This window comes from Triplophysa dalaica, chromosome 7 (genome assembly GCF_015846415.1).
Source record: "Triplophysa dalaica isolate WHDGS20190420 chromosome 7, ASM1584641v1, whole genome shotgun sequence".
Taxonomy (NCBI): Eukaryota; Metazoa; Chordata; class Actinopteri; order Cypriniformes; family Nemacheilidae; genus Triplophysa; species Triplophysa dalaica.
The window spans coordinates 6,243,639-6,259,426 of record NC_079548.1 but is presented as its reverse complement, the minus strand read 5'-3'; the positions used below and the strand labels follow the sequence as shown (position 1 = coordinate 6,259,426).

The 15,788-nt window shown below is 39.5% G+C and overlaps 1 protein-coding gene across 1 annotated transcript; it reads left to right on the top strand.

The window, feature by feature from the left end:
• The first annotated feature begins 337 nt into the window (after nucleotides 1–337).
• Nucleotides 338–2,206, top strand: foxd7 (forkhead box D7). The gene has a single exon (XM_056753621.1). It carries the CDS (start codon nucleotides 1,042–1,044, stop codon nucleotides 1,972–1,974), a length of 933 nt encoding a protein of 310 aa, XP_056609599.1. The 5' UTR covers nucleotides 338–1,041; the 3' UTR covers nucleotides 1,975–2,206.
• The last annotated feature ends 13,582 nt before the right edge of the window (nucleotides 2,207–15,788 follow it).

Genomic DNA, 15,788 nt, shown 5'->3' with positions numbered 1-15,788 from the left:
TATGTCCAACGATCAGATAGAATTAAGGGACCTTATGATAGATATTATAAATTGCTTTTAGGGCCTATCTTAAATTCTTTGCTTCAAAGCTGAACGGCAGGCCTCAAATTTCCAGGAGAAAAAAGATTTAATAAACAACACCCAAAACTTGCTGTTTTATAAAATATTGCAGACCATTAAAAAAATATGAATATCTGTGATAATACAACCAAGTAAAAATGAAATATGAATCTTAGTAATCATCTTTATTTAACTGATGTTGAATAGGTGCAGATCTAGTAAAAAATACTGAAATCACACGTTATGCAGAATGTTCCACATTAGCAATTTCTAAGTAAGCCATAAACCATAAAAGTATTATTTTTATAGTGCTTAAGGATTGACGTTGTAAATTCTTTGCATACGAGTCCTGTACAGTATTATTTTTAGTCTAGTAGTCCCTATATAACGTGCTGAGATGATGAATAATTGCATGGTCAAGAATTAATTCTCATAGTTTTTACCGCATTAAAATTGTATTAAAAAATATTATAAAATATGGCTATTAAATGTATTTTAAAATATCTGTTGAGCAGCCAAAAGTACTGATGACCTACATGCTGTTTTCTATTGTGAGTTCAGTGACATGTCATTATTCATGGTTTCTTCTGAAGACTGTCCTCGCGTGTCCAACTGGTAGAGTTGCTCTGTTTTCATTGGAGTGGAGCTTCTTCCTGAGAACTTCGTCATGAGATCATCGTCATCTGATTCCCCAACAGCTGCAGGAATCCAGTTGCGTTGAAGTGGACGATGGACATTGCTGTGTGCGCAGGTCTCCGAACCTCTTGCGCTTAAATCGCGAGGATTTGCGTCGATCTACATTAAACTTAAGTAGCTTATTGTTTTTCTCAAATAAGTCTTTCTCTTAATAAAAATATTTTTCATGGTGTTCATATGAACTGAGGAACCGGGACCAGTTCTTTTTTCAAAGTATAAAGGAGTGATAGTTTGAGTGCGCATCTGCTTGTTTAAGCCATAGTTTTTCTTCTCCACCTGTGGACTATGACCCTGGACACAGATTTAATGGATGACCTCGTTGTCGACGTGGTAGGTGAAGGTGGCAAGGAATCTGGAGACGGTCGTCTTTCTTCTGCATCCGACCACCGGATAAACAACTCAACATCCCTGTCCGAAAACCAGTCAAGCAACGGAGATAAGGACCACGTACCCTCTTCTATATGTCCGTCAACCTCGAGCAAAAGCACGTCGGTGAAACCGCCCTATTCTTACATCGCCCTGATCACCATGGCCATCCTTCAGAGCCCCAAAAAGCGTCTGACTCTCAGCGAGATCTGTGACTTCATCAGCCTTCGGTTCGCGTACTACCGAGAGAAATTCCCAGCTTGGCAGAACTCCATCCGACACAATCTTTCTCTCAACGATTGTTTCGTAAAAATGCCACGGGAACCGGGTAACCCAGGTAAAGGGAATTACTGGACTCTGGATCCAAATTCATCGGACATGTTTGAGAACGGAAGTTTTCTGAGGAGGAGGAAGCGATTTAAACGACACCACTTCAAATTCGGTGTGTTTAAAGATCAAGCGCTTCAGCCGAATGGCTTTCCGAATCTTGGCTACGGCGCGTACAGTCTCAGCGCGTCCTGCGCGCACTTACCGGGTTTGGATATCTACCCGTTTGGCTTCCATCAGCCCATCGGTGTACCACCTCTCGGCAGCATTTTACCTGCTCTCTCCACGCTTTTCTCACGGAACTGTGTCGCCAAGTCTTTTCCACAGTCCCAAACAGTGGCTATAGAGCCTGTCACCCCTGGGTTAACCTGTCCGGTTGCTCCGTCCTCTCATTACGCATCTTCGGGACTGTTCAATCCAGTGGGCTTCCCTCGGGTCCTCAGTCTTCAATATGAGTACCAGAAACTGCAGAATCTGCAAGACTTGACAACTAAACATAGACTCTTGGCTAGCGTCAATAACTAGGTGCGCATGGGAAACATTTAGATTTAAAACTATCTTTTCTCAGGAATTAATTTTCATGTATTCGGAGTCAAGTTTAGCAGGCAAATGTCTGAGCAACTCTGAATGGACGTTGAGTTTTGTTTCTATCATTAAGGCTTTCTGTTAAATGACAAAAATGTTACTGGTGCATGGTGTTTTATTGGAATGAAGAAATTGTAATAATTTGAATAATCTAGCTTCGATTTATTGAACTATTTAAATGACGACTTTCCTTTTATGTTTTGATGGAAATAAAAATACATTTTAAAAATGTACAATACATTTGACGCCTGATTTCTAATGGGCAACGATAGCCTTTTCATTCTTCATTTAAATAATTTTTCAAGCGTCACGTCGATACTTTTCTACTTGATATATGACGTATACATATTTGTTGTTGTTTTTTCCCTTTTTCATAAAATATCTAGTGTCATTTAGAAATAAAAATCAGTGTCGTTATAAACATGATCATGCCAATATTTTGATTAATTTACCGAAGGAAACCATATGATTGAAATGTTTAGACAAACATTTTTTATTTATTTATTTTTTAAGTAGCTGATTTATTATTATTTACTTGTATATGATCCGGAATATAGGAAATGACATAAACCATATCAACGTTAGAAAGACCTTCAAATCAGCTAAAGGCAATTAGAAGCTCGGTTTATTTATTTAACCTTGTTGGGCGGAAATGATCAAACTTGTCGGTCTTAAATGCGCAATGCAAATATACAGCAGGGCAGAGGATCTTGCCCATGTCTGAACTTTATACGTATTAGACTGTTCTCCAAACACATTAGGGCATTATATTAAGTTAGAATAGTAAATAATAAAACGTAGGCCAACGTTTCATACGCTTTATGTTTTGTATAAATTTGATTCTAACAAAGCTGGCCTGGACCAAGCGAGTTTTGGAACGTCTTTAAAACATATTTTTCTTTAATTGTCAATTAGCCTATTCAAATGTTATATGAATGCATTGATGCAACCAAATATTAATTTATTAGGATTAACTCATGAATTTGTAATTCTCTGAAATTAACATATTGATCTAACAGTATTCTGCATTTTTGTGTGGGGAGGTTGGTGTCATTCAGTTAGTCCCTTGTCACTTGTAACTTCTGAGGAAAAATACCTCACTGATTAACTAATGATGTTACATTCTTAAAAAAAATATACAAACATCATTTGTACAGAGTACATTTGTATATTTTAAAATTGCTCCACATTCTCCTGATTTATGAGTTGAGAAACTGAGATGAGAACCATTGGGGACTGGATATCTAAAGGTGAGTTTAAAGCAGAATTTATACATCTACAATCTGAAAAAAATCTACAATCTGTGAGAATATCATAAATATCCAGAGGACCAACTGTGGGCATTATCTGCTCTTCATGGTTGAGTGGAGAAAATACTGGTTATATTGGTGACAGCTGAGGTAGATTTCACTAAAACTTCAAAGTTACCTTAAACATATTATACACTCTAGATTCTAGGGACTCTAATAGTTCAACTGTATTTGTTTATTTATTAAAACTACTACTACAAGAAAAAACATTTTTTTCAATTCTATTACTACATTTAGGCCTATACTTTGAGATTTCGATATCCAATACTTAAATCTACTTTATTCTGTCTATGTATAGTAGTAGGGGAGCGATTGAAATATTTCGTCGTTGCAAAAGATATAAATACAAAATAAAGCCTCAATGAAATATGCACTTTTTGATCATTAAATCCATATAGAAAACACAAAAATATCAACAGCATCACGATTTCATTAGAATAAAAAAACGTTGACGAGTTAAACAGGTATTATTGCTATTTAGTTTAATAAAGGGTAAATGCAAAACAATACTCTGCGATTAAACAAAATGAATTAAAAATGATGGTCGAACCTGCCCAATCTTAATCTTCCCGATCGCATTGGAACATTTGGCTCGCTATAATAACGGCTGTATTTGTTATGAGTTTAAGTCTTTTATTATGAATAAAACAACAACAAAATGAGTCCCAGATGGTTGTTTGTGGTCGCATCACTGTGTAATCAATCTGTATTTTCTTTTTTATGTAAATGCTAGAATACTGTTGTCACAAGGGACATGAGTTCAGGGAAATGATTAATTTGTGTCTGTAAATATTTTGAAACTCACCGAATTTGCCTGTAGGTTTACCATGTGTTCATAGACTTGTCACAGCTCCATTCCTATAGCAATTTTGAGCTTGGCTTGTATAACATACAAAAATAAAATTGACATGACATGCAATAAAAGGTGATTCAGACAAGTGGACAAAAATAACTTCACTTTTACTGTAGCTTTCCATTAATATCCTCTGAGGGAAGAAAATCATACTTGGGGATTTTTGACATGGACTTTAATGTTCCAGGCAAACTTTGTTACGTGCATATGACTGGAAAACGAGCAAATATGAAACTACATTCAACCAATTGATTTATTAAAGAAGTAGAAAAATCGCACTGGTCTAACGTTTAGGCCGTATCTTTTAAAAAACATATTTTTTATTAAATAAACTTAATTCAGTGGTGAAAAGAAATCGCTGCACCTGACAAAACAGGGTGAGACAGCAAAAGTGTAAATGTGCACATCTGTGTTTGGATCACTCACTCATGATGGAAAGATTTTTCTGTTGTTGGCTTTGAATAATAGCCTCCATTTATCCCAACAGAGATATCTACACAAAACCAATCATTGCAGAACCAAACACAAACTTTTTTCTTCAAAACAGTTGTCTTATTCAGATGCAGCAGGTTTCAGCATCTGAATGACCTTATCACGCATAAAATCGGTAATTTTATGGGAAGGTAGAAATAATAAAGCATTTGCGGTCTGAAATTGAATACGTCATCTGTGAAAACTTCTCCTCACGCTTCATCAGCGTCACATTAGGCATGTTAATAATATTGAGATTGTGATGAACTGCGAAATATACGTGACGCCCCTCCAGCAGCGCCGCATCCATACGTCACGCGCGTGAGGTTTATTACCGATGCCGAAATAATTCATATTTCACCCTCTGGAGAGACGTTTCTTTTACAAGGGAGAAAGCGTGCAGGTTTGGTTTAAATGTCTCCTGACCAAGGTCGTACCTGACCTGTGGGACGCTTTCTTCTGTTTCCTTGTGCCAAACCAAACAGGATGGTTAAAATCGTTCCCGAAACCATGTACCACCTCGTGCAGGTCTCCTGCTCCCATGTAAAACAAAGACACGGGGCTGCTAAGGTGCTCTGTGGGATATCCTATTCCTTCAAAGCTGCTTCCTGAGAAGGAAAATATTATTCCCTAACAATTTTCCTGTGTTTGAGCTGCAAATGTAATAAATAGTATTTTTAGGTGTTTTCAATACATGTAATTTGGGGAAATAAGTATTTAAGACCATGTTCAAGTCTAATCTGGGAATATGATTCCGTTTATAAATCACACGTAAAATATAAGACCAGACAAAATTCTTATAGGCTTCAGTACATAATTTCCATAGGTACAGTTGGCTACAATATTGTTTTAAACCCTTTCCGTTACTTTGTCTGATCTGGTTCCAGAGAAAGAATACGACCGATACAGACAGAAAAAAGGGAAAGCTCCTTCCTCAGAACCTCGCTTACTTGGTGATAGAGCTTCTAATTTTATAAAGCTACGAGATTTTTTTAAATTAGGCTAATCGAGTAGTTGTTGCACAACCTTCTATCTTCTATTCAAAACTACAAGGTATTTTTTGTGTAAAAAGGCACTCCTCATCACGAATCACCCAATCATTTACAACACGAAAGCCTTTAAACTTCCCAACCAAAATGCCGACTAATATGTAGGTCCTTACAAGACCCACTAAAACGCAAGCAGATATTTCTTCATTATGCTTCTTAAAATGAAATAAAATACTTTATCCTTCTCACATTTTTATGACCACACACACAACTTGACATTTGCTTATTCTGGCTAAACGTGTGCCACTCAGCTACTCCACTTGCACTAGATTTGGGTATAAATCAGCGCACACCTCCACCCTCCTCTTTCTTCAGCAGGCTTCAGCCCCTCTCTGCCAACCGCAGTAAAACCAGGCCCTCTGCACGCTGTTGAGCCCAACTATTTACTCAGAGATCAAAATCTGTGCATATGTTTAGGTGCACATGCACACATATGCCAGCGTACTTCAACGTGTGTGTGGAAGTGAGCGTATTGCCCCAACCCGGCTGGTTTCTTTGCCAAAATCAATTTGCCAGTAGATGACAGTGAAATCCTGCAGGAAAGCCACCCAGAAGGGGAATGAGGTAACACCTCAACCATGCTCAACGGGCAGAGCAGATGGATGGAGGGCAATGAGAAAAATGGAGAGAACAAAAGTATGAATGGGCTGTAATAGTGGGGAGGAGGAGAAATGTAATTAGAATGGCTTAGTGTAGTTGAAAGTGGTACATGGCTGTGTGCTAACCTCTTTGGCACCCTGCTGTTTCAATGCAGATCGAGCCCTGTTACCCATGCCTAGTGCATGTGGGTAAAAAAAAGTTGAATCTTTGGCCGTTTGGAATGGAATACAAGCATACACTGTATAATCCCTATAGACTGTTTGGTGAAGTTAAACCATTTAAGTAAGTAAACCATTCGAACACTGTGGCGCTGTAATAATAAAATCTCACTTTAAAAAAAAACGTAATGGTCCAGTGTGTACTTTTTTGCAAGATCTATTGACTTTTTTGCAAGATCTATTGACAAAAATGCAATCAAATATACAACACTATGTCGTATAAAGACCTTTCATAATGAAGCGTTATGTTTTTCTAACCTTAAAATGAGCTATTTCTATCTACATAAACCGCGGGTACCCTCGCATGAAATTCGCCATGTTGTTTCTACAGCAGCCCTAAACGGACAAACTGCTCTACAGAGCGTAAATCAAATACGCAAATACGTTATCACATTGGACAAAGAACTGAAAACGTGGCGACATCTTAGTGCTGTGAGAGCCACCATAGTTTTTCCAAAGGGAGGGGTGGAGTGAGCAGATGGTTGCAATTTGAAAACCCCGACCACTAGATTCCACAAAACTTCATACACTGGACCTTTAAACAGCAAGATGATGAAAGATTGGCTCATCAAATGGCTTGGGATAAGATGTTTGTAAACCCAATTTTTTTTTTCGCAAACTGAAAAAATCTGAATAATGAATTAAGAGAATATCAACATGAATTAGTTGAATAGCATATATGCTAGTAAACTATTCTGAACGTAAACGTAGGCGTTCTCTTAGCATGCATGGCATTCAAGAAGAAAGCTTTGCAACAAAAATGTAAAATTTTCTAAATTAGAGTCTTAGATGTTGTCACAACAAAACATTTATCTAAATAAAAAAGATTTAAGCCTCCCTTCACCACACAATTAACTGATTCCTTTGTGAATGAGCTTAAAATCTGCCGTTGTGCAATCAGGAAGGGAAAAGGAAGTACAATTAACATTTGGGTCAGAGGGTGCAGAAGCGGGTCAATGTGTGTCCCATTCTCTGGTTACAACTGGAGTGTTTTTTTAACACTGATTATGCTGACATGGTGATGGCCAGGCTGGTCAGGTGGTTTTCCAAGACCTGCAAACAGAAAGGAACAGAAAAGAGTGTCGCTATGGCAACTACAGGAGGATTGGAGTGTGGACCACCAGCAGCGATCTAGGAGAGATCGGCATCCTAAGCCCACCAATCTCTCAACGGTATACTTTGGTATGTTTTTTCACTTTTTACAATTAACATCCAAAATGGTATAGAGATTTGGACCTTGCTTTGACAGAGCATTGGAACCAGTCGTGGAAGGAAAAAATCACGATTTGGCATGAGCCGTCGTACACGGTGGACGCTGAGCCAAACCTCACGCTTTGTATCAGGAGGAATAAAACTCCCTAATCCAATCGAGCAACCTCAATGAAAGCTGGAGAATATTTGGTGTAAAACATCTCGTCTCTGGTACAATTAGTCTGAAGTCCTCAAATCTGCAAATGCCTGTTTCCCATCAAAGTGCGATATCAATACGCCGCTCTCTCCCTCCGCGACCTCACCGAGATGAAACGTTACACCATGTTTTAACGAATTGATTACTGCGAATATCAGCAAGTGCACGAAATGCCAAACGCCGCCCTGCCACCCAAACCGTCAACGGGCGAGCGTGCACTTCATCTCACTGTCGCCTGCCTTGGTGGTCTCTGAGGTAAGCTATATTTTACCCTCGCCTTTCTTTTTCTCATTTTTTATAGCAAACAGAAAATTGTTCCTAATTCGCTGTTGCTAGAGGGGGGTAATTTGCGGCTTTTGGCAGAGTGTCACAAGCCCCAAATTCGAAAAAGCTGCTGTGGGGAAGCTGTTTTTAACGGGCGTGCAGGACAAGTATTGGCACTGTGAGAGACAATCAATTTTATACATCGAGGAAAAAACAGAATTAAGGAAAAGGAAGCGGTGGAACTAAACAAGGCTGTATTGATCTCTGGGGGAAGAAGTTACCCTTGTCTAACATAGTTATCTCTTATTTTATTTGTCTCTTTAGTACTTTGAACAGGCTTTCAGCGCCGACACTTGATCTTGGGATGTTTCGATTAAGTTCAAGATCAAGAACACATGGGTAACAATATTAAGTGCAAAGCTGTTGAAAACGTATTTACATATAAATCAACATGCATTTAAATGTAAATTGTCTTCTTTTTAGCTGTCTCCCTGACTCTAAACAGTTCACATTTGGTCCTCTCTATAGCATCCATGTCATCTCCCATTCTCTCACTCTTTGGGGACGGCTGAAGCATTTCAGTGATGGTTTTTCCCTCTCACAACACCACGTCATTACCCTGGGTGTTTAAATACTTAAGGAAGGTTTAAAGAGCAGAGGGGAAAAAACAGAGAGTTGTACATTAACTCCGCATTACCCGAAGGCACAGTAAAATGTGCACCCGGAGCAAAAACGGGAATAAATAAACCAGGCCTTGTCAGAGATCTGGAACAGTTTTGAGGGGGATGCGAAAGCCACCCTGTTGAAATTAGCAGCACTCGGTGGGGGTCTGATGTGGACTTCGAGACCTTTTCACCAGTTGCTGTTTGCCAATTACTAATGATGTTGGGTGCTTTGCCCGCGGAGCCAAAGTAGCAAAGTGTTTAAGTCCTAATAACTCATTTTGTTGAATGACACAACGCAGTTGCCATTCGGAATGGCAACACCGACATCTTTGGAGGTCTCACAGCTGCAAAGAACGCATAAGCACAGTCAAAAGTTGAGGACTCTTGAAAGTAGACTAAGTCTAAATTAAATAAGACGTGACTGATTCTTTTAACACGCCATGTTTAAACATAACGCATTTTGTAAAAGAGTTCGCAGTTAATCCTCAGACACATTAAATAAAGCCTCTCAAATGTCAAAAGAATAGAAACTGCTTGTCCCCCCCCAAACCCGTCAAACATCTGTTTTCCTTTTTTTTTGGAGGTGGGAGTAAGGAAAGTAAATCAACACTATACTGAATAATACCTTTAGTCTTGTTTTACACTACTTTAGTTTTATTCAACATTTGGGTTGGCCGACAATAAAGCCCTTCTGATTGATGGAAACTCTGGAGGACCGCGCAGGTGTTGCGTGGGATAGATCGATCAAACGCCAAATCGAGCCGTGCTCGTTTCTCTCGGATGGAGATGGATGGAAAATAGCATTCCATGTGTTCGCATGAAAGAGCGAGGGAGCTGGGGGCTGCCCTTGACAGGCAAGAAGAAGACACTGCCCTGGTGTACCAAAGGTGAAAGTTTGACCTGCTTATCTTACTATTAGGTTAGCCTGAGAGGTTGTACGGAGGAGTGAAGACCCGGGCAAGGTAAAGCGTTCCACGTATCACCTATATATCATTAAACCCTTTTTTTGCAGTAACCTAACTGGACAGAAGTCTAGTGAAGCTATTGCAAATCCCTAGAAGGGGGTGGATCAATCTACCGGGTGTGTTTTTCCATAGCAAGCACTATTATTGCAGGAATATTTAGAAATCTAAAACAGATTTGAACTGCATGCATAACTCATCCTGTACTGTTTGTGCTGCGGACAATAATGACACTGACAGTCGAGCGGCTTGTTGATTGAAGTGAGCTAAAACTTCTCAGAGCTATCAGACTTTGGCCAGGTGAACGGAAAAAAATCCCATCAATTTACAAAGGAGGAAGCCCAGTTAAGATAAGGACTTGCACATAACAGAGACTTCTGGTAGGCTCTTTTGACAAGGACCAGAAAGAAAACACCCATAAATCACTCAAAACACCCTAACAACTACCTAAAACGGCATAGCAACTGCATTACAATGCACCAAATAGTACGTCATGCAAATTCAATGCTTTTCGTATTGATAAAACAAGTTCAGCTTGATTTCGCATTAACGGCTGAATGGAAGGATTTATTTTGTGTTAGTGTTCAAATGGTCAAAGGAAGTCGAAATTTACTTTTTGGCTATGATGTAAATTCATAGAATATGCATGCACCACTTTTAACACACACAAAAATGGTCATTATTAAGTGATTAGAAATAATTTGTTCCATCTCCATATGCACTTAAATGCACAACAAAAGATAAAAATACGAAACTAGAATTTATCTATATTTTGTATCGGGGCAAGACTTATGTACATGTAGTTTTCATGTACATTAAACGTTTACATTTTTGGTATAGTACTTCACAAGTGTAGCATGAATCTGTCTTTGCACTTGTCTGCCGTTCGCAAATCACAGAATAACCAAATTCCTTCATGGCTCACCTCCTCTCCTTTTTTTCAGCCGTTCCTCCTTCTCCACCCCCCTCGGGGAGTTAAAACCCAGACCTGAACCAAACTCTCGCTCTTATTTAAGGGGGTTAGGTCGTGCTTATCGTCCTCGGGGGAGCTATAAAGCGGCCAGGCTCGTGTTTTCACTGCGCGCCTCTGGATGAGTTGCGGCGCGTGAAAGGCTCGCGCTGCGGGCACTCGGGGGTCTCGCGTGCAGTTAAAATGAAACAGTGGCGGTGAAAAGAAAATAAAGACTTCTGCGCAACAACGCCTTCTGAGCATTTGACTCCAGTGAAACTGTTCAGGTCTTGCAGGACATGCTCCGTGAAATTCCCTATTTTCACGGTGTTTGAGCTGTTTGAGCCGCGGTGCACGATGGGAAAAACGCGGCTCAAAAACGCTAACGCCGCACGCTGGTTACGTAAATAAGGATTTGAATTATATCAAATCTAAAATTAACTTCTTTATGTAGCAACATCATTTAGTTTTTAAGAACATTAAACCATTTACGTAACTAATGATTTGGTAACAGAAAACATTTCAAGTAAATTATTCAATTATTTCCGGGTTGAGGTGGGAAATATCCAAAATCCGAGGTGTATGGAACGCAGCATAGATAGACCGATAGGCCTATTTCAAGACTATTATAGGGTCGATCTATTACATTATATTATTATTTAATATATATTGTTATATGATTATTTATGTTATTAAATAAAAGTAGCCTACAATCATATTCTCAATATATATTAAATATAGCTTAAGGAGTTTTATTTCATATGGTGAGAATTTTATGCCTGCTGATGTGATCACATGTGTGTCATTTGAACATTTCTAAACCTTTTAGTTTAGTCGCATACAAATAAATATTTATATAAAACTTTATCTCCCGGAAGAAAAAGACAAATTGGATAAAAGCTCATGAGTGTCTGAGAATCTTCCAATTAAAATAAAAGTCTAGTCCATGATATCTCTGGTGGTCTTTTGAGATACGATGGTGGGTCTGCAAAAAGCAACCCAAGTCATTAAACTGATTTAAAATTACAGGAACATTACGTTTGCAGGCAGCATTTAAAATTTAATTCATTCGTTGGAAGTAGCTTAAAAACTCCTCACAACTTTCAGCCTCATTATGCAATAATGAACAATGTAAAACATCTGGAAAATACCTAATTTGCACATTAGAATCGAGGAATAAAAACACACTGTGGCTGTATTTCAATTGACTGACTCAACCTCAACAGCACAATCGAGAATTTGACACGTTGCGTTTTAAAAGTTATTTTTATGTATTTTATATTATTTTTCTTTACCCATATAAAAGAAATTATTAGTATAAAGTTGGTTGAATCAGTATAGATCCATGCAAACAGGAATGTGGATATCGAGAGAGGCTTGACACAGCGTGTGGGTTGGTTAGGAGTGTGGACACAAGCTGTAAAGAAAGGAAATTTATGTGGTGAGAAATGGGAAGGTGGTCAGGGAATGAGCACAAGAGGAGAGAGGGAGGTGTGGAAGCAGAAAAGGGGGTTGAGATAGCACGGATTTGGAGAAAGTGAATGTTTGAATAGAAGAGGGAAAAGTCACGCTAATTTATACTCCACTAATTGGAACCAGGACAGACCTTGCACCTGAGATGCATTCCACAAACCTCACCATGGGAGAGGGACCGGAGGTCTCGGGGTCAGTGTGCGTGTGTATATGCAAAAAAGAAATACGTGTCTGTTTGAGAGGTGTATGGTGTGTTGGCTAAGTCAGAGGTCAGAGGTTTTTGGTGTGGATCACGGCGAGCAAAGGTCAGCATCAATGGTGTCTTTGTTATCTGGGGGTCTCACCTCCATAACTACAGGTCTGACGTGACGGTTCGCTTGTGTCAGGAACGGTCCCGATGTGACAGTCGCATGTTTAGCCAGACCACCCTGACTTTCACACTCGTAAAGTTCCTCCGATCAGAAAAATCTGGAGCGTGCAGTCACTTTTGCAGTCTAAAGACCAAACCTATATAGTGGCAGATGGACGCCATCATACTAAAAATCTCACTCAAACATGGATGTCGACGTCATGAAGCAGATTACCAGATGTTAAGCGTTTATCATAGTACCAGCCCAGCGTTATGAAATGAAGTGGCAGGTCTTTGCATCTCTCCGCCACAGTTTTGCCAACTTTGGTTTCGTCTGGCATTTCAATGTTGACTGCCGCTTTGATGAGCGTCTGATAGCAATTTTAGCCGATGTGTCGATGATAGTCTGCTATGGTGATGATATGCCTCTTATCTCGGCTAAAGTTACAATCTGTCATGTAGTGGCTTAAAGCTTTTTATATTCCTTATTCACTCTATGTCTCACACGCACTTATCTATAACCAGAACCACTGAGGATGTCTGGGAACGGACGCACCAGCGAGAAGTAAAATTAGAATTAAAACAAAGGAAATCTGACTTCCCTACAAAAATAAAAACATAAGCCTGGTTTGAAAGATGGCGACTGAAGTCAGACATATGGAGAGCATATTTGTTGCATGCTTTTTTCGCCCTTTTTTTTAGGAAAGAGGAAAACTGTAACAAGCATTCAGATGTGGCGGGTGGTGTTTTGTTTCCCTCTGTGAAGAGCCGCATCCCTCAGGAAGTTCAGGACAGGCTTTTATTCGCGCTCTTTGAAGCTATCTTTCCACTTTCATTGGCCATGGCAGACAGCTTGATAGTCAGCACTCATTCATGAGTTTGAGCATTGCGTACGCTGCATTAGCGGTTTATACACAGACTTACAATCCCTGTGATTTTTTTCTCTCATGTGTCTATTTTGAGCGACCAACTCAGGGAGCATCAAAGAAGCCGCAGCGCTTCTGCCTTTCCCGCCTTCAAGACGCACGCACGCAAACATGCTTGTTTTTCCCTGTTTTTCTATTTTAGCATGACTGGGCATTATGATAATAGTCGAAATTAAAACAATGTGTGATATCCTTGAGACCAATGGACAGATGGAGGGAGGATACATCAGAAATATAGATATGTGGAGCCAGGTGCTTGCTGTCTCAGAGGTGGCTAATACAGACATCTCTGACTTTAAAAACTTTTCATCAACATAGCATGCGGTGAGTTATGTCTAGGTTTTTTTTTGGACCCATGAGGTAAGAAATAAAGCAAGTGACCACCCAAAATGTCCTAAAGATTCCAAGATTTAAATTACTAAATTATTATCATGTTCTGTCATTAAAGAGAAACAGCATTCATGAAATTTCCTATGAATAGATCGCCCTAAGCAAATGATCACTATGTTTTATATTTTTCTCTTATGGTCTCTCTCTCTCTATCTCTCGCTCTTTCTCTTTCTCTCTCTCTTGCTCTCTCTCTCTCTCTCTCTCTCTCTCTCTCTTTCTTTCTGTCTTGCTGGATTCATCCTTTGTAAAAATGACCACATCAGTGCAAATCAGAGGTGTGGCCCGTAGGCCCAACAACATGCTGCCTTTCATTTGAGGCTTTAGATGAAGGTCATAACTTTCTCTCTTTCTCCTTTGCTTAACTTTATTTTTTCCTTGGGTAATATTGTACTTTTTAATTTAATAAAAAAAATTACCCCCCAAAAATGTTCCAAAAGCCACAAACTGTTTTTATTCTGTGAAGCACAAAAGAAGATTATTTCCCACTTAATAGTTTAAAGATCACACAAGCATGTTGTATGTTATTGCTCAAAGTTTGCTCTTTCATAACTCAGGAGATTCTAGGGGTCTCGGTATCGCTTTAATAGCCTATCAGTTCACGTCTCAGATGTTTTGCTTTGGAGGAAGAGAAAAAAACAATGCAATTGTTAAAATACATAATAAGGACAGTGGTGTAAAATGACGATTGGAGAGGTAAATGATGTGGATTTGGTTTAGTATTGCGATCTTCAATTATGTTGACTTTTGCAGACTTGGCAAATCTGAGCTTAGTTTTTGATATTGTGAGATCTCATCTAAAACTCTTTTTTTGACAATTTTTGCCTCTGTTTCTATGGAGACCTCGGGAGACTTGAGCAGAAGTCCCCATATGCTCTCCATTCAATCTCATGTTATCATGAGAAATGAAAGAGATCTCATCTGTGATTTTTCCATTTTAACGCCTTCAAGACATCTCCTTCAAGAATGTTAGAATCTTAATTTTATCCTAAACGTATGTTATAGATGAAACGTGTGAGGCAAAAGCATTAGGACACTGCAGCATTGCTCTCTGCCTTGAAACCAGATGAGTCTCAAGGCCTCGCGTGTGTATGTTTTACATTTGAAGAAACACAACAGCACTGAACTTCTGAACACAAGTTCCGAAGTATCATAATAGCCAGAACATAAAAGAAAATGTGTTTTGCAGGCTTCATGTTTTTGTCACTTGAAGCTCAAGTTTTTTAGCTTTACTTCTTTTGAATGTGTCAACATGTGCTAGACGTTGTAACGCCAACGAGCATCTCTGTCAATTGAATCCATCAGAAAACAAAGACGGCTTTATGTGTTGTAATTGCTGCGTTAACAGTTCAGTCTCTCATGAATTTGACTCAACTATCAATGGGGTACGAGCTACGTGTCCTGACAGAACCGACTCTTCCATTACACACTCGTGTGGTTGGGCCAGGATTAAGCCCCTGATCCGCTGTATTGGACAGGAGCAATCCTGGTCAAGTCTGTGTTGTATTTATTCATCCTTGAAGCGGAATCCAGAACTCACGCTGTGTCTGGTAATGGGAGGAACAGTATGCTTGCTTTGGCTTGACCCTGAGTCGCGTTCAGACCGCAGAGTGGTGTCCATTACAAAGAGCTGCGATCTCTCCACGGTATGTTCAAACACTTCCCGCAGGCCTTCACTTCAAACGCAGGCCACGCCCACCCAGCGGCAGCGGCATGTCAGTTAGTGAGGCCCACACAATTAATCAATTAGGGCCCTGCGTGGAGATCAGCGAGGCCCCCGTCCCACTGTGATTTGAGGGAAAGGATTATTAGTACTCACTTTAAGATCTCTCAAGGCTGCGTTTGGGGGAGTGGAGTGTGGTAAACTGGG